The following is a 23,674-nucleotide window of genomic DNA, read 5'->3' as shown; positions in this document are numbered from 1 at the left end:
CTGCCAAGGTGGAGTGACTGGGAATGGAATTCACTTTTTTCCTGTCTTTAGCCCACCGGGGTGGATGGAACATGGCGGAAAGGGCTGGGAGTGGCAATACGAGGGCTGGGAACAACAATCCCACAGACTGGGAGCGACAATCCCACAGGGCTGGGAGCTCTGTGACAATCCCACAGGGCTGGGAGCGACAATCCCACAGGGCTGGGAGCTCTGTGACAATCCCACAGGGCTGGGAACGACAATCCCACAGGGCTGGGAGCGACAATCCCACAGGGCTGGGAGTTCTGTGACAATCCCACAGGGCTGGGAGCAACAGTCCCACAGGGCTGGGAACGACAATCCCACAGGGCTGGGAACGACAATCCCACAGGGCTGGGAGCAACAATCCCACAGGGCTGCCGGAGCTATCGAAATCCATTTCCCTTATTTATTTGGGGGATTACTCGTTTCTCTCGGGCAGGAGTGGAGCGCAGGGGCTTGAAGGAGGTTTAATCCCCGAGACAAGAGGAAACCTTGGAAAAGGTTAATTGCTGGGCTTTGCGTGTTGTGCCGTGCGGCTGCTCAGGTTACGGCAGCGATGCCATCTGCTCAGCACCCCGCCCTGCATAATTCACCAGCCTGGCATGTCGCTGTTGGGCTGAGCGTTCGCATGAGCGCTGCTGGGCTATTCATGAGGAAGTTACCTTTAGGCAGAGCTCAGGTAACCGGTTACCCGACACCCCAGACTGACTTCTGCTCTCTTGTCCTTTTGCCCTTTTTGTTCCTGTCCCCGCGGTGTGGGAGTTAAGAGCCAGTGGAGAGGAGCTGGCTGGGTGGTCTGTTCCCAGCCTCCTCCTCCGAAGGCACAGGGCCCTGTCCTGTTCCCAGCCATTCCTCCACAGCCTGAGGCCACAGTCCTGTCCCTAAACTTCCCCAAAGTCACAGGCAGTGCTGCTCTCCACCTTGCCGTGCTCAAGCACCACCTTTTCCTGAGTCACTCTTTCAGACTGGTCCTGCAGGTTTGATGCTGTTCCCCATCCAGCCCCTCTCCTTTCCCCGTGTGTTTGGGCATGGACATGTGCAATGTCCAAAAGGACATTTCATTCTCCTTTTCCCATTAAAGCTCAACCTGTTTGGAAGTTCCTTCTGGCTGCTCTAACAGCCACACGCTCACACAGTGTTTCACCTGCCACCAGAGCTGTGCTTTAGGGCTCCAGGGTGCCCAGGCTGCCACTTTATGGGTGACTGGGATGTTTTCCTCCCTCTCCATGCCCAGGCCTTATGTGGGGTAAACCATTTCCACAGAGTTTTTAACTTGATATGGAGTCAGTCTCCTCTGCCAGAGCACCCTTCTCATCTCTGCTGTGTAACCTGAGTTCAACTGCTCCCTCCCCATGAATATTTAACTGGGGATCTTAGCAGATGAGCTCCAGCTAACATGTGGCAAACAGATTTCCAGTACAAAAGGGCCTGCTAAAATGATGGTGCATGAAAGAAAGCCTGGAAGGAAAGGGAAGGTTCACGTTCTGGAGAGGGAAGTGCAGGTGAGCACAGTGAACTCCAACAAGCACTCCAGTGAGCTGAGCAAGGGGAGAAAGGAGCAGCAGGGCTCTGGCAGAGCAAGCAAGGAGGGCTTTGGGGAGGGACAGAGACAAAAACACCTCAGGCAGACAAACTGGAGCTCTTCTGGTTGGCCCAAACCCTTATTTATGTGACCTTGGAGAGGTTTAATTGATATCACAGCTCTCAGCACCCTGCTGATGAGCGACTCCTAGGTTAAAAGTAGTAGAAGTAGATATAATACATGAATTTGTATAGCCTTTTTAAGGTCCTTCATAGGGAAAACTTATACAGATCCTCCAGCAGTGAGTTCCATCATCCTGTAATGCTCTGGGGGAAAAATAATCAGCCTGATGATTTTATTGTGTTCCACTTAATTCTTCCACAGAAAGGAAACGATGGTTTATTCTTTTCTTTGACTGTTATCTTGATTATTTGCAAACAACTACTGTGTACAATTTCTCTATATACTCTACCCAGGTAAATCTGTAGTTCTGAGGTTCATTAAACACAAAATAGAGGATTAATTTCAGATCCAATGAGAGATTAATTTGGCAATTTCCCTTCACCGATGAGGTGAAAACCAGTAGTACTGTCAATAGGAAAAGGTCTTTCTGCTCTATTGAACAGCCTGAATATTAACAGTAATCTCTGCTGCCAAAAAAGAGATGCTCTGACCCCCACCCCCCAAGGACTCATTAATGATAAAGGGCCCAGATTACCAAATTAAACGGAATTGCTTTGACCCAAGTGAGGGCAACAGGTTAATTTTTGCATAAACCATGACCATGTTCATGCCTGAATTGCTCTCCAGGCCCGTGCCTGGGTGTGGGGCTTGGGGACACTCAGAGGTGAAGGTCTCTGGGAGTCTGTGCTCCTGAAATATTGGCTGTTTCATGGGCTCTCCCTCCTGAGAGGGATGAGCAGGATTTACAAGGCAGGGCTGATTTGAACTGAAGCAGCCATTTGCACAGAATAATTTCCTTTTCAAGCCCTAAATTCAGACTTCATGGCGTCCCCTGCTCCTTTTGCTCTGCTGTGTGTCCTCCCTCTGATCTGACTTGTCATTCACACAGCTCAAGGCAGAGGCTGCCCTGCCAGGGCCAAGGAGAGGTGACTGGAACCTGCAGATTGGGGCCCTTGTTTCCATGTGTAATCCCTGGATGTGCTTGTGTTCCAAAAGGAACACACCAGCAAAGGCAGGCAGCGAGAAAGGGGCTGCACTGGACCCAGCTTGGAGGCTGGAAACCTTTAACAGAGCTGGGGTTTAGGGCTGTGAACAGAGGTGCAGCTTCTTGGGAGAAAATTCCAGCCCCCATGGAGATGGAGGCTTGGCCATGTCAGGAATTCTGGCACAAAGCCTGGGCTCACTCCTGTGCTTCTGGGACCAACAAGACTCTCCTTCCTAATACATGTTTAGAATTTAAAATGAATCTGCTGCCAGAAGGGGTGAAGAGATCCCTTGGGGAGAATGTGAGGCTTTGGAAAAGGACCCTGAGCACTTGGGGCTCCAAAGCAAGGGGCAGGGTCTGCCTGGCTCAGCTGCTCCTGCCCTCCTCCTCTCCCAGGGCCTCCTTGCTCCTCCCCAGTTTTTTGGGATCCTCAAGCAAGGGATCCTACAGGGATAACTGGGATTCCTCTGTGGTGCAGAGCCTGGGGGTGGCCCAAGGCAAGAGGGGTTCAGGCTGCTCCCTGAGCAACCTCTGGCTTTGTGCTAAGCTGGGAATTTATTGGTGTTAGTCAGGTTAATGTCCTATTACTTTGCATATTAATAATCTCTTATTACATTTGTTCTTAAGAGTGGTATCATGTTGAGGCAATGAGGATTAATGGCACCTCGGTAATATTTACATATTTACATTATTAAATAGCAATACATCTTTTAGACAGCCCTGGGCATGGTGTGGAATTGCAGATGCTGTTCTGAGCCCACCACAGCCTTTATCCTGTCCTGCTCAGAGTCACCTTTCCCAGGTGTTCAGCAGGTTCAGCCAGGGTGAGGAGGCTTGGGCACTCCCTGGGCAGAGCCAGCCCCTCCTGCTGTCCCACCTGCTCCATCCTCCTGCTCCATGGGCCCAGTGACCCCAGCTCTCCCAAAGGGAGCTCAAACCACCCCTCCCTCCGTGCCTGGGAGGTGCTGGGGGCTGCAGAAGGTGTTGGTTCCCTCCCTGGTGTGCCTGAGGACCATGGACAAGGGAGCAAAAGTTTCTCCCCCACCATGAGCATCCCCAGGGAAAGGCTCTGCGACTCGGCTGGAGGCTCCCAATCACCTCTACAGTCCTAAACTTAATTAAAGCTGCCAGCTTCTAATTAAACTACTTAATTAAGTGCCACATTGTCACTAGGTAAAGATGGAACAGACTTAATTATTTAGCACAATGACATAGAAGAAAAAACCCACGTTAAAAGCGTGACATCTCCTAGGTGGGCAGGAGCCCACCCTGCCCTGCAGTGCCAATGGCCCAGCCAGGGTTCCCAGCACAGCCTGGTGTGAGAAAGGCCTTTCAGAGCTGGTTTGAGTTTCTCCAGAAAGGAGACACCTAAAACTTCCAATGGCATCACCAGCCCTGCTTGGGACACTCCAAGTGGGGTCAGCACCCAACTTCTCGCCATCTCTTGGCTCTCCTGAATCACCCCAAATGTGGATCATTAACCCCAGACCACATTTGGGTCACCCTGACCCTGCTGAATCGATGAGCAGAGCCCAGCAGCCTCCCCAAGGTCAGGTTTGGCCCTCACACTCTGGCAGAGGCTGCTGGGTGGGTGCTCTCCATACCCCAGGGCCCCTCAGAGCAGCACTTGGCTTCACCCACCACCTCATTTCCATCTTCCTTTTAAAACCCTCCTGTCTGCAGGGTGATGTAACCTGAGTGACTCCCAGGCTGGCATTCTGCAGGGAAGATTAATGGGCACTGTCTTGTCAATAAATCCATAACGACCCCAAACCCGGTGATGAACGTGCAGAAGGTAAAGGCAATGGTTAATATCTTCCAAATAGGCCCCAGAGCCTTTGAGTGCAGGCAAAGAGGAAAGCACTGGTGACCCTTGTTAATCTTTTCACTGGCTCCAGCAACTATTGGCACCTTTCTGTGGCCAGAAATTTGCAAGTCTTTGGGGAGCAATGATTCCACAGTCAGGGTCTCTTTGAGAGAGGAAAGAAATTCCCTTTGCTCCTAAAATGGGACCATTCTTCCAAATGAAAATTGACATTTTGGTTTGAACTTCACGACCTCCAGTAATCACACTAATGGCCTTAGCTGGCTGGCTGGGAGGGAGCTGGCTGTGGCCAGGACTGATGGGACCTGTATGGATTGTTGGAAATGGGAGATGGGGATGGCAGAGGCTGCTAACGCTGGGCTCTAACTGGCCAAGGCACTGCAGGGGATTTCTGACCTGCTCTGGAGGCTTTGAACTGCAGCAGGTTTGATCTTGGCTATTGACAGGGTGGTCACTGAGTGCTCTGAGCCATCCATCCATCCCCAGCCCTGTCCATCCATCCATGCTGAGCTGCCAAAGCTAAGGAGCACCCCTGGAGCTGGCAGGGGGCAGCTCCTGTGCTCTCCACAGCTCCCAGCCTTTCTCAGACACTGCCCCTGGCACTCCACGTTTCCCTTTGCCCCCTCTGCAGACACACAGTGAGCAAAGGTCCCCTCTGTCCCCTCTCTTCCTCAGCTAAAAATCCCCATTTCCCATTTATTATCCACCTGCACCACAGTATTCCCAACCATGGGGTTGGGAATTGGCTGTAACTAAGAATGCAAGAGGGTTCTTTTATTTTATTTTTTTTTTAATACCTTATTTAGTAGGTTAATATTCCATGTTATTTTAGGCTGTTTGTTCCATACATCTGCCACCCAAGCCTGTACAGATGTTTTAGGATTCTTTAATCCTGACAAAGGACTTAGCGTTAAGGAAAAATGGGTTACATAAAGATCCTTATCTCCTTAAGAAATAAAGCATGTTTTGGGCATATTGTGTACAAAACAAGACTAAAATAGAGACAGAACATTCTGGGGCCACTTACCAGATGTCCAGGTTGGGAGATGTGGGTCTGGTTTGCCTGCAGTTTTCCTGCCTGGCTCCTGAACCAGAGTTACAGCCTGGGGTGGGCTCTGCTGAGGGAAGAGGGAGATGAATCTGGAATTTCTGAGTTCATGTAACTTCCCACTAACAGCAGCCTCCTGGAGTAGATGGCAGGAGTTTGGCTTGGGACAGGACTTTTCCCAGGACAGCAGCTCAGGCTGATGCTCTGCCCATGGCAGGAAAGGTGATCCCAAGCTAAAATCTCTCCCAGCCAGAGCTGTTGGAGTCTGCAGGCTCGTGTACAGTATTTCATCCCATAAAATTGACACAGTTCTCACATTTTTGTGACTCTGGTGATTGATCCAGCCCCTGTAAATTACAAAAAGGAGTCACAATCCTCTAGGGTCTGAAGCAGAATATCAAAAGAGCATGGGCTCATGCTGCCTTAATTAAAACTTCATTTAATTAAAAACCTTGAGAGCTTTATTAGACTCAGTAATTGATTTAATTTTCTTGTGGAATTCTATTACAAAACACTTCCAGCACATTGGCTTTGGGATCTCCAGCACCATCCTCCTCCCTGAGCAGCACCTCTGCCCTCTCCAAGGGACAAATCCCAAACTCCTTGGCCCAGCAGATCCCAGTCTCAGGACATTCCTGCTCAGTGTGGGGATGAGCTCCTGGCTGGAGCAGGCAGCACCTCAAAGCTCTCCCTTGTCAGAGGAGTTTGTCCCTGTCCCTCAGCTGGCAGAGCAGCCAAACTGATCTCCTCCTTCCAGAAGGAGTTGGGGAGTAGCTGCACGTGAGGTTTGTGCTCTCAAACACTCTCTGATCTCTCTGAGGGGACAGAAATCCCTCTGGCTTCTCCCTAGGGCTGAGCCTGCTTTGGATTCACTGTGATTTTTGCAAACAGACTGTGTACAGGGGGAGAGCAGGAAAACCCAATCCCCATCCCAACAGGTTTAGCAGCACTTCCCAAAGGTGAGGGTGCCCCGTGCCACCCTGTGCCACCCAGACAGGCTGGCATTGTCCTTCCTGAATTCCCTTTTTGCCCCCAGCTCTGCTCCTCACTTGCTGCCTCAGACCAAAGCAGTGGCTCTGAGCTAGGGATCACTGCCACATTTCCCCCAGGCCAGGCTGCAGCTCTGTGCCAGGAAGGATTGGCAGGGGGAGAGCTCTGGGAATTGCCCCAACACCTCCTCCCCAGCCAGCTGGCAGTGGATACTCTGGAGAGATGATGGGTGTTGAAGCCTTTCTGGTCAGGACACAGGGAATCAAACAGTCAAATAAGAATAATAAAAAAAAATCCTCGCCACCACACAATGATTGTCTGATCTATATCTATTTCACAACATCCAGAATTAATAGGATACAGGAGTTAAAGCAACCATGGCAACTGAATGCAGAAAGGGCTGTCCTTGTAAATAAATGAATTCATAAATAACTCACAAGTGCTGATATAAAAAGTCATGGGAATCTAATGCAATGCTAATGCAATTCAAGCCTTCCCTTTTTTCCATGCAGAATTAGAATATTGGGTGCGCCTGGCTTTGCTCCGTGCTACAAGTGTCATTCTTAAGATAATAGAACTTGCTAATTGTACCAGGAGCCAGGCTGTGATTGATGAGGGCTTTGGGTTTTTTGTCTCCTTCATGTTCTTCCCAGCAAAATGGGAAGAGTTGCACCAGTAAGTTACATGCTGGAAGTGAATTACAGAAAGTTAGGGAGCAAGGAGCAGGATTCATCCTGGCAGAGACACTCCAGCAAAATAAATCCCTTGGGTGACCCTCAGTGTGGCATTTTTGGAAGCAATGTTCTCAGCTCTTCTCCCTGTGCTCCTGTGATAAAATATCATATTATTGGTGGAGGGACAATTTTGCCATGGATATCCACATAAGGAGGGTGGCAGTGCTGTGATCTACACCAAAATCAGCTTTATTTCCTGGCAATGATTTCCCCCAGTTTGAAAATCGTTCTTGATACATTTGAAGACTGTTTTGTCTCATAAACACTTTGTTCCTTTTCCTCGATAATTTTTATTGATATGGACTTTGCTACTGTTTGATGCTGGAAAGCCATTTTCTCCTTTGTACTACACAATCTATGCATAATCAATGCCAAAAAGACTCTGAAAAGCTTTTGAGCACAAGAAGTTTCTCTCAAACTGTCAGCAAAGCATTTTTCCAGATTGAAGCCAAATTCTTCCTCAGACCTCTAAGATTGCCAGCGCCAATTGCCCTGGGAACACAGGGACAAAATTCCATTTAGCAAGAGAGAAAAAGGGTGCAGTTTGCCCCACAGAAATGTGAGACTTTGGTTTATCCCCCTAAAAACAGAGGTGGAGAAGGCTTAGGGGCCGCAGTGAAGGATGGAAGATCCAGCACAGAGGATGCAGGAGGAGTTCCCTGTGATGGCACCGCTCCATCCCGCGGCTTGGATGGATCAGGGAGAACGGGACAAGGGGGACATCCTTGCTTCACACCCAGGGAGCCTCGGGGGAGAGGTTTCGCCCTGAATTCGAAGCTTCCAAGGTTTCGGAGTTGGTTTTCCCCCTCGCCGCCGCTCCCTGCCGGCTGCGGCGCGGCAGCCGCAGCATCCCTGGGGCAGGAGCACCGCCTCGTGGGGTGTGACCGCAGGCACAGCCCGGCCCGGGGACCCTCGGGGACCCTGGGGGCTGCGGGGACCCCCGGGGGCTGCCCATGCCCCGGCCATCGGGGCTGACCCCCGCCCCACACGGGAGATGCTGCCCGGGGAGTTTGGGGTGCAGGGATGCTGCTCTTCCCTATGGGTTTTGAAAAAATAATAATTTTCAAAAGAGCTCTTACAGTAATGTACATTAAAATTGGATTATTAGAGATGCATTTAGAGCACCCCATCAAAAAGCACGGGGTGTTTTGGGTTCCTGGCCCAGTGGACCCTCTAGTGCTGATGGTGATGCCATCACGGTTAATCAGGCAGTGAGGACTCGACACTGACTGATGCTCAGGAATGTTTCTAAGGAATGAAGCCTTAGAAACACAGAAAAACTCGGCTTTCCATTGATCCCAGGGAGCTGAATGCTGTCCCTAAATCTGACACTTGGCCAATGCCCAGGGCAGGTGAGTTCATTGATTCAGAGCTCAGGCACAAACCCCTCTGCCAAGCCAAGGTTTGTCCCTGCTCTCTCCTGTCACCCTGCACTGTGGGTGACACAAGAGGAGGTTGCTGTGGCTAAAGTGACCCCAGAGCAGACAAATCTCATCCACATTGGAGGATTCTGATGGATCTGTGCAATGACTTTAACAGGACCCATCTGCACATGATATGACTGAGACATAGTATTGATGAATGGAAAATCAGGGAACTGAGCTTCCCAGAGAAAAGCTGTTCCTCTGCCCTGAAATATCACCCTCAGAGAAGCACTTTGCAGAGCCAGAGGGTTTGGGAGGCTTTCTCAGCCATCCCACCAAAGCTCAACTCCACCAGGCAGGGATGGATTGGGTTTTACTGCCTCCTGCTTAAATTAGACCCAGCCTACAAAGGAACAGAAGGCAATAATGACACTTCTCCTCAAGAGTTTTCTGCATAATAAGCACTTTCTGACATCAGCCAGATCAGGACTCGCCAACATGATGCAGCAACAAGCTTTGGCAGGAATTCTGTCCCTGGCAAAGCATCCCATTCTATTTTCATTTGTTTTAGAGACAGTTACTCACTCACCATATGTGTGCAGCTGGCTCCTGCTCCAGCCCCCGCAGGCCAGCAGGAATCTTTCCATGACTCCAGCATCTTTAAAATAACCACCTTCCCATTTTCCAGAGGTGAAGGAACAGCCAGCCCAGCAAGGCTCTGTCCCTGCTATAGGACAACACACATTTTTTATGTGCATCAACCTTTTTGTGGGTTCTCTGGGATCCCACCCACGCTGACACCAGAATTTCCCTCCCTGTCCTGATCCCTGCAGCAGGGAGGGAGCAGATTTCTGGCCCCCCAAGCATCTCCTGGTTTGTTTTCAGAGCAGCAGAGGCTGGCAGCAGCAGATTATTATGCCCAAAAGCAGCCTGAGGTGTCACGTAGATGGAATACATCAAACATTACTGTCTCAGCGAGCCTCACACCAATCATTTATTTCTTTAGAAACTGCAGACTGCTCTAGTTTTATATTTTGCAAGTCACCTGTAAAATATATATCCATAAAACCCTTCCAGGAGGAGGATTCCTGCAGGGACACGGCAGCCTGGCCTTGCTGAGCTCCACAACCCAACCATCTGTGCTGGCACTGCTGCTCCCCAGCCTGCAGGGTGCTCATACAGGGCTTGCTGCTCTGTGCATCCCTCACTCCCTCGGGAGGCAAAGCTTCCAAACCCCAAATAACACCCCAAAACTCTGCAGCCCTGGGGAGCTGGGAGAGCCAGGGGCTCAGAGTGCTGCTCCAGGGCTGCAGAGCTGGGAATTAGTTCCACATTCTGCTACATGTCTTTTTATTTGGTTAGCCTAATGGGCTGCATTATTATTTACCACATGAAAATCTCCTCAAACTGACATTTCCAGCCACTAGATGAGATCTGGAAAGAAGTAACAAGGAAAAATTATTTCACAAGTTTTGCACTTTTGATTTGCAAGGAGGATTGGTTACATTTAAAATTTAAGGGCCAGACTCAACCCTACATCTTCTTTAAGGAAAAGAAGTTAATTCCTTCATTTGTTTTATTTCTTGCTGAGCAAAACCCAAGGGAGTTTAAGATGCTGCTGATTTTGAATGGTGCTTTTGGATGTGACTGGAAGGCAGCAGTGAATGCTTGGAAAACACCGTGTTAACACTTTATTATCTTTAAACCCTGAAGAATTATGGATGTCTACATGGCTATGGAATTGCTGGGGAAGTAATTGTTTCTGGGTCACCCAAGGAAACTTGTTAACTATTTTTCTGGATATTATCTTCAGCACATGGATTTTTATTTACTCGTTTCTGCTGAGGACCAAATGGTGCTGAGTGCCAGATATTTATAAAGCACAATCTCAATTTCAAATAAAAAGTGGCCAGAATGGTCAGTTAGAATGTGGAAAGTATATTTTTCAGAGATAGAGAGAAAGAGAGAACAGGAGAGTCTTGCAATGGGTTCATTCCCCCAGCAGCTAGGTGGACATTGTTATTTTTTGTAAAACAGGTGTGGAAAGGTTAAAGACCAAATATGGGTGTGATTTTCCTGATGTTCAGGTATTTTATAGGGTTGAATACACCTTAAAGCCTCCTTCACATGAACCTGTAATGAGAACCTCTCCATAAAACCTTGCTTACGCCTGCAGAAGTGTAATGTTTAGCTCTCCACAAGTAATGGTATTGAAAGCTTTCCTAGGCAGGGGTCAGGCCCATTTTATTGCAAGTGCAGATCCATTCAAAGTGCAAAAGGACTGAGCTTAAGGACATCTCAATATTGCAGGGCTGTTACTCCAGCTCCAGCCTAAATGACCTGAGCAGGCTGAAGGCAGAAGGGCTGGAGGTCAGTGCCCCCAGGGAAAGATTACACTCACAAAATGACTCAAAAATGGGGAGGGAAAACTCTGCAGGTTTGACTCCTTCACTCATCTCAGGCTGAAATGAGATTGACTCCATGGGCTAACACTGGAGCCATCCATCCACACAAGGGCTGTCCATGACGGGCGTTTGCTGGCAAAAATCCCCCTCCAAATGAGAAAAAAAAGATGTTTCCATTATAAAATGAATGTGACAACTCAGCTGCAGTATTTTGCCCTCAGCCTCAAAGGCATTTCTTGCATTCCTGCCTCAGCACACCACCTCAGCAGCCCTTCACGTGCAGCACCACAGCAATTCATCATTACCCAGCCTCCAAATTATTCTAGTGTTGATTAAATTAGTAAATGCAATCACAATCTGAAGCAAGTTAATTGAGAGAATTTATTTGGCCCTGACAGTTTTATGCATGTTTGATTAAGTATTATAAGGTTTGTTTTTGATTTTGCATAATTTAACTTTAAATCCTGCACCGGGTGGGGGAGGGAGCATCAGCTATTAATGACCAAAATAAACTCTTTTAAGACACACATATTTATGATTTATTTCTAAAGGCAGTATCTTCCAGATTTTTTTGTTCTGTTGCCAAAGTGACAAATATGTTCAAAGCAATATTTTGAGCCGTCCGCTTCTCGCTATAAATCTTGCGAAATGTGCACAATTCATTAAAAGTTTTGAAAGGAGTACAAGTTAGCATTTATATTGCAACAAGTGACATATAAATGTGTGTGTTTGTCTTCAGAGAGGGCCATAAAACACCCGAGGCCTGGTTGGTGGCGCTGACGGGGACGGATGGGCCGCTCTCGGGGCTGGTGATGAGTTCCACCACAAATCTCCAACGCTGTCAGCACAAAACTGTTCAATCAACAGGAATATGAGTTGTGTCTTTAGGAAAATTAGCACGGGGAAGAAATACAGCCCTGAGGGCTGTGGGCGGGGTCCCTGCGGGCTCAGCTCCCAGCCCTCCCTCAGGGTCTGATCTCCCTCAATGTCAAAGCTGCCATTCCTGCTGACCCCGGGGCATTTCCTTGTTTATGGAGCATTTCAGCAGCACAGAGGTCAAAAATTGAGAATTGAATGGGGCTGTGCTGATTGTTGGCACAGAATCAGGGAATGGTTTGTGTTGGAAGGGACTGAAAACCTCCTCTCATTCCACCCCCTTCCACACCTTCCATGAGACCAGGCCAGCCTGGCCATGAGCTGAAGGTCACCCTGACATAAAAATGACAAGTGTCAGCCTTGGCAATGGTGCTCACACGTGTTTGGGTTGTGGGGTCACTCAGTGGAACTCCCTAGGGTTTTCCCAGACCTTTCCCACCCAAGGGATTCCTGCAGGACAGCAGGAGCTCCCAGTGCCACACTTCCATTCAGCAGCACCCTCGTGATTCCCCAAGCAAAATGCCCTCATAATTTTGCTGCTTGGGCTGAAATTCCCGTCCCTGGGTTATGGCTCCAGTCCCAAGGAATGGCAGAGGGAATAAATGGAACGTGGGTGGCTCTGCTGCTTCTCCAAGTCACCAAACAGCTGCTCCTAGTTCCAAGTTATGAGGGAAATTTATCAGCTCCTCACATCCCCTTCTCCTGCCACAGGAGGGGCCTGGGGACGTGGAGATGCCAATTTCCAGGGAGACCTCCCCAGAATTCCTTTATCCAAATTCCCTCTGGCGTTTCAGGATCAAACTGCCCTGCAGGGCAGAGGAAGGGCCCGGCAGGAGCTCCGGGACACCGGGAGGGTTTGGCCTTTGCAGAGCAGCAGCTCTGAGAGGTGACAGATGGCTGAGTTATTATTATTTAATGTTTGTCCACCGTGGCACTGCCCAGACAGAAAGCATGGCAGGGAGCCAATGCCAAAGTTTATGGAGAAGATTTCATAATTCAGTCTAAGGGGAAACAGCAGGGAGGAAGTTGTTTTCCTTTCCTTTATGTTGTTTGGAATTTTTCTCCCCCTGTTTAGTTTTTTAGGAACTTTTTGGGTCTTTTGGGGACTCTCTGGACAGCTCTGGGCTGCTGCTCTGGTTACTCTGGACATGGCACCTCAGCCCCCGTGCGACCCCCGGTGTGACCCTCGGTGTGACCCCCTGTGTGAACTCCGGTGTGACCTCCTCTGTGTAATCCCCGGTGTAATCCCGGTGTGACCCCCGCTGTAATCCCGGTGTGACCCCTCCGGTGTGACCAGGCCCGGCCGCCCCCGTTGCCAAGGCAACGCGTCCCCGCCACTTCCGGCCTGGCGGCGCGGCGCGATGACGCCATCACCGCGCGCCTCCGCTCCCCGCCCGCCGCCGCCGCCGGAACCGGAGGAACCGGAGCCGCCCCCGCACATGCGCAGAGCGGGCGCCCGGCGGCCCGGGCCTCGCTCCGCCCGGGCCCGGCGCGGCCATGGGCACCACGGTGAGTGCGGGGCACGGCCCGGCGGGCGGCAGGGCCCGGGCCTCGCCCTGCGGCGGCGGCAGCTCCGCCCCTGGGCCCGGCGGTGCGGCAGCGCTCGCTCAGTGCCCGCCGGGCCCGGGGATCCCCGTTTCCCGGGGGGAATGGCGGCCGTGCGCGGCTGCCGGGGAAGGCCAGGCCGGGCTCCCTGCGCAGCTCCCGCCGCGGACCGGTCGGGCTCGGTGCGGGCTCGGTGTGGGGTAGGCGGAGTTGGCGGTTCCGCCCCTCCCGGCGCTCGTTCCTCGCCTCTCACCTTTATTTGTCATTGTCCCCAAGCCCGTGCGGCCCCTCCCGGAGCACTCGGGGCCCACCGGCGCGTCCCGGCAGCCGCGGGCGGGTCGGAGCTGCCGGTGTGCACCGGGAGTGCCCCGAGCCCGGCGGGTCCTGCCCGGTGTGCGCGGAGATCCCGCCCGCTGCTCCCCGCCCGGCCCCTGTAACGGAGAGGGACGGGAAACTCCGGGGAACGGAGAGTTCTGGGCGTTGTAACGGCCTGGGGGCACCTCCGGTGCGTGGTGCCGGGGCTGCCTCCGGTGGAGCCCTCCGAGCTGGGGACGGTGCCCCGGAATGACCGAGCCGGCCCCGAAATGATGGAGGGGGTGTCCAAGGCTTTGTGTGGGCATAAATCCAGGCTGGGGGATGATCACAGAGTCACTGAGAGTTTGGGGTTGGAAGGGAGTTAAAAACTGACCCCATCCCACCCCTTCTAAGGGGAATCACAGAATCACTGCATGTTTTGAGTTGGAAAGGACTTAAAAACTGACCCCATCCCAGCTCCTCCATGGCAGGGACACTTCCACTGTCCCAGGCTGCTCCCAGCCCTGTCCAGCCCGGCCTTGGGCACTGCCAGGGATCCAGGGGCACCCTCAGCTGCTCTGGGCACCTGTGCCAGGGCCTGCCCACCCTGCCAGGGCAGGATCTGCTGTTCCATATTCAGTTTGGAAAGTCTGAGCTCCCTGCATGGTGTTCCACGTGCCCCAGGGCAGGCTGTGGCAGGGCAAGGTGACCAGCACAAGATTTTCTGTCCTGGCATTGAGTAGCAGCTCCCTGATTGTTCACAAGCAGGAATCCATGTATTGCTGAGTGCTGGGCTCTTTTGAGAGTCTTCATGGGCTTAAAATTCATACTTGAGGAGAAGCCTGAATTGTGAGCATGTTAATGCACAAATTGAAAATGACTGTGTTGTTTTGTCTTTTAGATCAGCTCCTGTGCAGAGAGTTGTGAGTTTATGAAGCACCTCAGCAGTTTCTGTTGCTCTTCCTAGAAGGTGTCACAGGAAAACTTCACTCTTTTGTTCCAAGGATTCAGTGGCATCCCAGAACGGCAGCGAGCTGGATGGCAGCACCCCTAAAATGTAAAAATTCAGAGTTTGTTTTGTCCTCCCAGTGTTCCAGGGCTGATATTTGAGTTCATCCAGAGAGCATGAACCCACCAGAGGCTGTTTGTTGCCAGGGTGGGAACAGCAACTGTGCAAGAGATTGCTGGAAAAGTTTGTGAGGGAAGTTTCAAGGAGAGGCTGAATTGTCAGGAATGGAATGCCAAAAATGGGATTTTTTGACCTGTCTTGGTTTAGTCTTCCAAAAATATCTCAGAAAGCAAACTCTGAGCAGCTCAGAGCCATCATGTGGGAAGTGTGTGGGGTCACATGCTACAGAACTGGGTTGGGTTTAGGCAGGGTTGGTTCAGAGCCTTGCAAAATCCACATTTCTGATTGGCATTTCCTGGCTCCAGACAGGAAATAGGGCAAGAGGCACCCAGAATTATGATTGTGTCTGTGATGATGGAGGAGAACCCTTGGTTTCCTCAATTCCTTAAATGATAATTTAGCCCTTACTCCTTTTTGGGAGTCCCTGATCCATGCAGAGCCAGAACTGCCTCACATTTCTGTAAGGGCAGAAAGGAATTGGAACGTGGGGCTGAGCAGGAGAGATCAGAGCTGGAATTTCCATTTCCATGGAATTTGAGGCAGGAAGCAGAGCAGAGACTTCCCACTGATACTCATTGAATCAGAGAAGGATTTTGGTATCAAAGCTACAATTTCCTGCAGCTTTATCATTTGCTCTGTGGTTAGTTCTGTTAGTGACAAAACTAAAGAATTCTTGAAGTAATTTTTGAATTAGTTTAATTTGAAGAACAGTCAGATTTTGGGTTCAACAGAGGAAAGATCTGCCTGGATCTGAACACTTGGGTGTGCAAGGAGTCTGGGGCAGTCCCTGTTGTTTTCCAGCACTATCTGATGAGTGCATTGTCATTTCATAATTCCCGGAATCTGGCCCATCAGAAGCCTGGGGTGAAGCAGAGAGCAGCTCAGAGGCTCCTGCTCATCACCCACACAACAACAATGGCTGTGGGGAAGGATGTTAGCATTATAAACCCTAAACACTGCAGAAGATCAAGATAATTTCACTTATCTCTGCAGGTCCCCGAGGGGAGGAATAAACTGGTGGATGCCTTTGAAAGGCTGCCTGGCCCTGCCTTGCAGTGACAGTGAGAGCACAGGGCTGGCCTGAGCCAGGGGAGGTACATCCTGTGGAGTGTGAAAAACATGATTGCCTCATTGTTCTGCCCAGACCTTCCATTATTTTCAGTTTGTTTATTTGGTGAAGCTTTGCCAAGTTTGGAAATGAGCACAGATCTGGAATCCACTTGCGAAAGTACTCAGAGAATGCTTTTTTTTTTTTTGCTTTTAAAGGAAATGTGACCCCATGCAAACACATTAACATTACTGCTCTCACATGAATATTATTGCTCAGGTGGGTGGACTCTCAAGGGTTGCTGTTAGATGAAGAAAAATCTATGAATTAAGCAGGATAATTTCAGACCAAACCTCTTTGCTGCCTTAACACTGGCATTGAATAGCAGCTCCCCAATTGTTCCCAGCATGGATCACAAGCTGGAATCCATATATTGCTGAGTGCTGGATTCTTTTTAGAATCTTTATGGGCTTAAAAATTCATGCTTGAGGAGAGGCCTGGTAATTGTGAGCATCAGATAAAGTTTATAACAGGCTACAAGTGGTGCTGGCTGGGGAATTTATTTGGAATGTGGCACAGAAATAGAGTGTATTTGTGTGGGGAATAAGAAGCAAAGAGAAGGCAAATATGTTCTTATTTTGCAGTGATTAAGGGGGGGACCCATTGCAGTTATCCTCAGTGTTCAGATCCTGGCATTTGCTTCTACTTTCCCCTGAATTGATTTGCTCCAGCTTTCTTGCTGAGATTCTTCTTCAAAACAAAGATGTTTAAAGGGAAGAAGCTGAGGTTTGGAAAGGGTGTACTGATACTGAAATCAGCTGGGATAAGTTGCTCTATTCCAGCTGGGATAAGTTGCTCTGTTGAGCAGCTTCAGGAGAACCAAAAGTTTCTATTGTTTCTTCTTCAAAAGGTGTTTTAGGGGAAGAAGCTGAGGTTTGGAAAGCAGTTGTAAGGGAACGCTGATACTGAAATTGGCTGGGATAAGTTGCTCTGTTGAGCAGCTATAGGAGAACCAAAACATTATTGTTTCTTCTTCGAAACAAAGATGTTTTAAGGGAAGAAACTGAGGTTTGGAAAGGGTGTGCTGATGCTGAAATCGGCCAGGATAAGCTGCTCTATTCAGCAGCTTCAGGACAACTGAAACTTTCTATTGTTTTTTCTTTCAGTTGTAAGGGAGCTCTGATTCTGAAATTGGCCGGGATAATTTCACTTATTTCCTGGAGCTGTTGAGCAGTTTCAGGACAACTGAAACTTTGTATTGTCTGTGTTATTTAGACAAAACGTCTCTTGCCTGTGTTGTTTCTCAGCACCAACCCAAGGTGCCGGCTGTGTCTCCCCGCAGGTGCGTCCCTCGGCGGCCGTCCAGCCCGGGGTTAGCCGTGCCCGGCTGTCCCGCTGCCGCCTGATATGAGCCCCGGGGGCGGCCTGGGGCGGGCAGCGCGGGGCGGGGCCCGATGCCGGTGATCCCCATTCCGCGGCGGGTGCGCTCGTTCCACGGCCCGCACACCACCTGCCTGCACTCCGCCTGCGGCCCCGTGCGCAGCGCGCACCTGGTGCGCACCAAGTACAACAACTTCGACATCTATCTCAAGTCGCGATGGATGTACGGCTTCATCCGCTTCCTGCTGTACTTCAGCTGCAGCCTCTTCACCTCCATCCTCTGGGTGGCTCTGTCGATCTTGTTTTGCCTTCAGTACCTCGGCATCCGCATCTTCCTGCGCTTCCAGTACAAACTCTCCATCATCCTGCTGCTGCTGGGGAGGAGGAGGGTGGACTTCAGCCTCATGAATGAACTGCTCATCTACGGGATCCATGTGACCATGCTGCTGGTGGGAGGGCTGGGCTGGTGTTTCATGGTCTTTGTGGATATGTAAATAAAACCAAGCGCATGTGGGATCAGGAGGTGACTTTTCTTCCAGCCCCGAAATGTGTCAACATCCTCTTCTTTCTTTTTTTTTTTTTTTTTTTCTAATATAAATTAATTTATTTCTCAGTGGTAATTTTTGTGGATAAATGAACGTGCTTGTCTCTGGAGTTTGTATCTCTGTTGATGGTCAAGGTGCCATTTTGATGATCAAAGTGCAACACTTGGCTGGGTGTTTTATTCTTTACACAGTGCAAGTTTCTTTTAATCTGTAAGAACCTATTTCACTCCTATTCCTGTATTTCTGTGGCCATGAAAAACACAGGATTTATATGGAGTTCAGAAGCCAGATAATTTTGCACTCCACACTTAATCCACCTTCACCATTTTCCTAAAAATGTTCCTTAATGTCTCAGGCATGTAATAAGCATCTTTCTTGTAGGTTTTTATTTTGCATATTCCCAATAAGAATCTGGGCCCAAAATTCAGCAGACTGTAGGGCTTTGGGATTTTTTTCCTCTTTTATTTTTAGATTTATGCAAGACATACACTTGCCCCACTCTCCTGTTTCATCCACTTTAAGGTGATTATGTAGCTTTGAGTGGCTTTGTCCTTTTCAGGCATTTAGTGCTGAGTAATTGAGTCTTTCCCTAACAGCACAAATCCACAGGAGGGATGGGAGCAGGGCTTTGCCATCATGTGCTCCTGAAATTCCCAGTCACGGCAGATATGTTCTCATTTTGCAGTGATTAAGGGGGACCCATTGCAATGATCCTCAGCGTTCAGATCCTGGCGTTTGCTTCGACTTTCCCCTGAATTGATTCGTTCCAGCTTTCTCACAGAGATTCTTCTGTCTCAGGGAGCACAATGAGGTGAGACTGTCTTACCTAGGAGAGATGGGAAGCTGAGTGCAGCCTGAGCTGGCAATAATTGTTCTCTGAAGTGACACAAATTGTTCTACCTCTGCAGCAGGGAGAGGAGGGTCACTGCAGAGGGTTTGTTACCCACAGCTCCAAAAGGCAGCTGAATTTTAAGCTCAGTTCTACTGGTCTTGATCTAAGATGTCACTGTGCAGTCAGTTAAGTAACTCTATTTATGGAGCCCAGAAGCTGGCCTAAAGTTTATTTTTATTCTGCTTTTGTTTGTTTGTTTTGCCTTATGATGGAATATTGCCTTTTTCCCTGCATTCTTTAAGGAACTGTTTGAAAACAAGCTGGTAAAAAATTATGCAGAAACTTTTTCCCTCCCTCCACAAAATCTTCGGGGTCAATCATAGGGAAATAAGGGAGAGTGAAATTACATAACTGGTTTTTTATCACCTCCTTGGTCAGAGCTGTGAGTTCTAATTGCACACAGGGAAAGATCCTTCCCATTTCAGCTTGGGAGTGGTGCAGACTTTTGCTGACACACTTTGGTTTGGAGGCTTGTGGATAGAAAATAGAGAAAATTTCTGTGTGGAGCCCAAAGCTGAAGCACTCCCCAAAACTCTCTCATTATGGAGTGTTCCTGATAATGCAGCTGAACGGCAGAGCTGAATAAATAATGGCCACGCTGGTGTGAACTTTAGATTAGCCCCAAGAGAGCCAAAGGCTCGCTCTGCAGCGAAGATGCAGCATCAGCATCTGTCACAAACTGGTGTCTGGAACTTTCCTCCCAACAGAGAGCTCCCAGAGCCTTTTCTGGGTTTGTTCTGGGCTGCTGGGTGTCCTGCAGGGGTGAGCTGCAGCTCATTCTGTGTGTGCAGGGAGCTCCCAGCAGTGCCCAGCCCAGCTGCCAGCCCCGAGCATCACAGGCTGGGAACGCTCTCAGGTCCCTGCAATCCACATTTCCTGCAGAAAACCTCTCACAGCCCACAGCAAACAGCCTGGCAGAGCAGCTGGGATCCTCCTTGGGCGGTGGGACCTGGTTTCACCTGGGAGTGGCTGAATTTCAGCGCTCCTTGGGTAAAAAAGTGATGATTTGTGGTGATTTGTGGTCCCGTGCCTGCCTGCTCCTCTGTGATGGACACACTCAACTGCTTGGGCAGACCTGGGGTGGTTTGAGGAGATGAAGGCCTGGGCTGTCGGCAGGTCGTGAACTTGTGTGGTTTCACGGTGTTCTTTGAAAACCCCCACAGGAACAGGGTGACACCGCCGGCTTTGATGTGTGTGCGCCCGCGAGGCGAGCAGCGATCATGCGATTAACACATGAATAGCAGGTGGTTCTTGCAGCGCTAATTTGGTCAGGGAACAAAGGAGCTGGTGGGTACAAGGAGTCTCACAACCTTTTTTCATCACTTGTAATTTGACTGCGAGCCAACTGCTTTATTCCATAAATATGACAGCCTGAGCGAGGCTTTTTTGAGCTGTCCCTGCTGAGCAGCTGCCTTGGGGGGATCTGGAGCCTCACAAGGTCACTCCTGGGGGCTGCGAGACCCTTGCCAAGTATAGATGTGGGTAAGTGACTGATGCTGAGGAAAACTTCGGTGTCACAGAGCATTAAAATCTTATTTTGGGACCCCTGGGTCATTATCATGTCCTTGGTGAGCAGGAGATTGAGCCTCACTTTTACACCTCCCTTCAATAAACCCATGTGTGCTGCTCAGATTTCCCCTGGCCCCGTGTTCTGAGGAAGAAGGACGTGTCCTTGTTAAATCACAAAAAAAACAACCTGTGCCAAATGCCCAGATGTTCCTCCAGAGAGGCCCTGGGGCTGAGCTGCTTCAGCATCTTCTCCAAAGGTGGCCAAGTACCTGCACTGAGAGTGCCCTGAGGATCCGCTGTGGCAGACAGAGTTAGACAGCACCAAAATTAAATAACTGAGGTGGCCTCAAAGGCACCATGATGTTCAAAATCTCTGATTTTTGGTTGTTACCAGCCCTTGGACACCTTGGTGGTGTGATCCTACCAGCACGCCAGGGAAGTGAAGCCCCTGTGAAATCACGCTGGCAAGGAAGAGGAATTAATTTTCAAATTATTTGTTTTATGATGTAATAATTTAGACATTTTAGCTCTACCTGAGTGGAGCAATATTTGGCACTTTTCCTCTTCAAAGCCTTTTCCAACTGGAGCTAATTAAACCTCACAACATCCCCAGGAGGTTGCAGAGTAAGTAAGATCTTGGGAATGGTTCAGAATGTAAATTCATTGGTTTTAATTTTTTTTAAAAAAGCTTTCAGGATTATTTTGCCAAAGTATTTCTTTCTTGCAGAATCGAGATTCCAAAACTTTCTTAGAAGCTGAAAGGGAGCCAAACCACAACTGAGGGAGGGAGAAAGAGGCAGACTAAATGTTGTATCAAGTTTATGCAAAGAATAAGTTGAGCTTTTCCTCCCCTTTAATTTCATTGAATAACCTGACATTATTTATAATGGGACACATAAAATATTGAAGAAAGTGGGAAAGTTGAACTTTCTGCTTTTCAAGATGATATTTGCCAGAAATATTTCATGTTGAGCAGGTTCTTGCAAACTGTGCCTCGTTGGGGAATTTCATGTTCTTTTGGGTATTTCACTCTTTCCAAATTCAGTGTTGGGAGGAATGGATCAGGCTTTAAAATATATTGAGTCTATTAAAGATATAAATGGCTTTAACTCTAAAATTACTGCAATTTTCATCATTCCTTCATGCAGATCCCATCTTGAACAGCGAGAGCAGATGGTTTGTCTGGATTGTTCCTTTCTTCCCATGTCTGGTCTTTAAACATTGCCATTCCACATGGTGGGTTAAAAACAGGAAAAATATTAGAAATACTGATTTGGGAGAGTGTGAGCATTGCAGAGCCATCCAGATCCTTTGGAGGGTGAGTCCTGCTGGCTCCAGGGTTTGGCAGGAGTTTGGGGGATCCCTGGGGAGCCGTGCGGTGGCGAAGCCGCCTTGGGCCCGATGTTCAGCCTGGGAACGTTGGAAGGAGCCTGAAGTGTTGGAGTTTCACCTCGTTAACTCCCCAGAACATGGCACCAGCTGGTGTTTTGGGTGCCTGTAAGATTCTGTATGAAACATGCCACCTACATTAAACTTGGGTTGTTAACATGTTGGTGGATGGGTTGGGAAGAAAAAGGAAGGATTTCCTTTTCCTCCTCTCGTGGTGCTTGTGGGGATGTGCTGGTGGTGGGATGGCAGGGGGGCAGCACAGGTCAGGCTGAAGGTTGGGCTTGATCTGGGAGGTCTTTTCCAAAATGAATGATTTTGTGATTCTCCAAAACAGAGCAATGCAGGGTGGAGGGGATGGGAGGAGCTGTCACTTCCCACTGAGGGCACAGCAGTTCATTCCTGGGAGATGCTGCCTTTCCTCCTTTCCTGATGGAGCTGAGCTTGCTGAGCAGAGCTGTGGCTCCAGGACACAATTGTGATGCCTCCTGTGGGATTAGAGGAATATTCCTGCTGTGGTGGGCACTGTCATTCCCATTATCCTTGTGTGGAAAGTACTACAGTGATGCTCAACAGCATGAAGATGCTGGACAGGACTTTGCTCCAAAGTCCTGGCAAAGCTGGAATCCATGGAGCACCACATGGTTTTGGAGAACCACAATGGTGTGGACAGGACCATCACAGACCAAACTGGAGACACATTTGTGTGGCTGGAGCAGCCCACCATCCCCATGTGGGTAGGAAATGCTCCTTTCTGTTACCCCGAGAGCTGAAGAGTCACAGGGGAGAACTTGAAGGGGAAGGAGGTTTCTGAGAGAGATTTGGATTTGGATAAACCTGGATGTATTTTCACTTTCAGTAATATGTGGATATCGAGCCTTTGCCATCTCCTGGGGAAGAACTTGTTTGCCCAGTTCCTAGAGGGAGCTTTGGGGCCAAGTTTTGTCCCAGATTATAGCTGCAAGTCTCAAAAACAGACTAGAGAGGAAACCAGCCCCTCACCTGCCTGCAGGCTCACTGCAATTCTTCCCAGGGTTCTCCCACATCATTGGCTTGATTTCCCTCCCTCCTGGGGAGGCAGGAGACAGTGTTTACTTCCAGTTGTGGAGAACAGCACAGCACATTTCCCTCCAGGAACAGCTTTGCCTGTTCTGGAGCCTCCAGCACACACAGATAGAACGCTGTTCCAGCAAACACGTTGCTGGAAAATATGAAGCCTTGTTATCTTTCTGCGTTTTTATTTAGCCAAACAAGGTTTCCATAGCTCCTGGACAGCTCTGCTGCTGGGGGAAAGAAAAAAAAAACCACCCTGTCATTTCTTCACCTGCCAACTCTCTGCACTAATTTTGTCTCCCTGCTTCAAAGCTCTCGTCGTGCCCAGAAACCGTCAGTTCAAAGCGAAGTTTGGTCCAGTAATGAGCCAGTGAAAATTGCTCAGTGTAAGATCTGCTTGTGCAGCTCTCAGAGCTGGGCTGAGGTGGGAGCAGAGCTGGGCACTGGGGTCTGTGCTCTGAGCTGCACTCAGGGCTGGTGTCCCACAGCAGCAGATGAAAGGAGCATCCCTGCCCTTCCTGCATCTTCCCAAGGGATAAATTCATCTGCAGAGGATAAAAAAAAAACCCAAAAACCACGCCATGCCTTGCACAGGGAACTGGGCACTTCTCTGTGGGGCTCTGCAGAGCCTCTTCCCCCGCTGACCTCCACCCCAAAACGTGGGATGTTCCCTGGGCTGGGGAAGTGTGTGAGAGGGAGCTGCTGCTGCCAGGCTCAGCCTTGTGACACGGCCTGACCTTGGAGGCACAAGGCTGTAGTAAATCACAGCCCCGAATGCAGCCAAAAGCCAACTTCTCCCTGCAAGGAAAACACTGGATGCAACACCAAGAGACAAATACCAAAGGCCTTAGCTGGTTCTTGAAAAAAAGAAATAAATCTCCCATTGGCCCTGGTGAGAGTTTTGCCTGAGTAAGGACATCCAGATTATGCATGCTAATTA

General features: G+C 49.5%; 1 protein-coding gene across 1 annotated transcript; it reads left to right on the top strand.

The window, feature by feature from the left end:
* Positions 1–13,334: 13,334 nt before the first annotated feature.
* On the top strand, positions 13,335–17,865 carry TMEM250 (transmembrane protein 250). The gene is made up of 3 exons (XM_064727961.1): positions 13,335–13,462; positions 14,694–14,849; positions 17,312–17,865. Exon 3 carries the CDS (start codon positions 17,424–17,426, stop codon positions 17,841–17,843), a length of 420 nt encoding a protein of 139 aa, XP_064584031.1. The 5' UTR covers positions 13,335–13,462; positions 14,694–14,849; positions 17,312–17,423; the 3' UTR covers positions 17,844–17,865.
* The last annotated feature ends 5,809 nt before the right edge of the window (positions 17,866–23,674 follow it).

This window comes from Zonotrichia leucophrys, chromosome 17 (genome assembly GCF_028769735.1).
Source record: "Zonotrichia leucophrys gambelii isolate GWCS_2022_RI chromosome 17, RI_Zleu_2.0, whole genome shotgun sequence".
NCBI lineage: Eukaryota > Metazoa > Chordata > Aves > Passeriformes > Passerellidae > Zonotrichia > Zonotrichia leucophrys.
Note: the sequence above shows the minus strand (reverse complement) of the source record. Positions and strands in the feature narration are given on the sequence as shown.

What these genes read in the sequence shown, in the direction of transcription:
- TMEM250 (XM_064727961.1), top strand. Translation starts at nt 17,424, where the DNA reads ATGCCGGTGATCCCCATTCCGCGGCGGGTGCGCTCGTTCCACGGCCCG.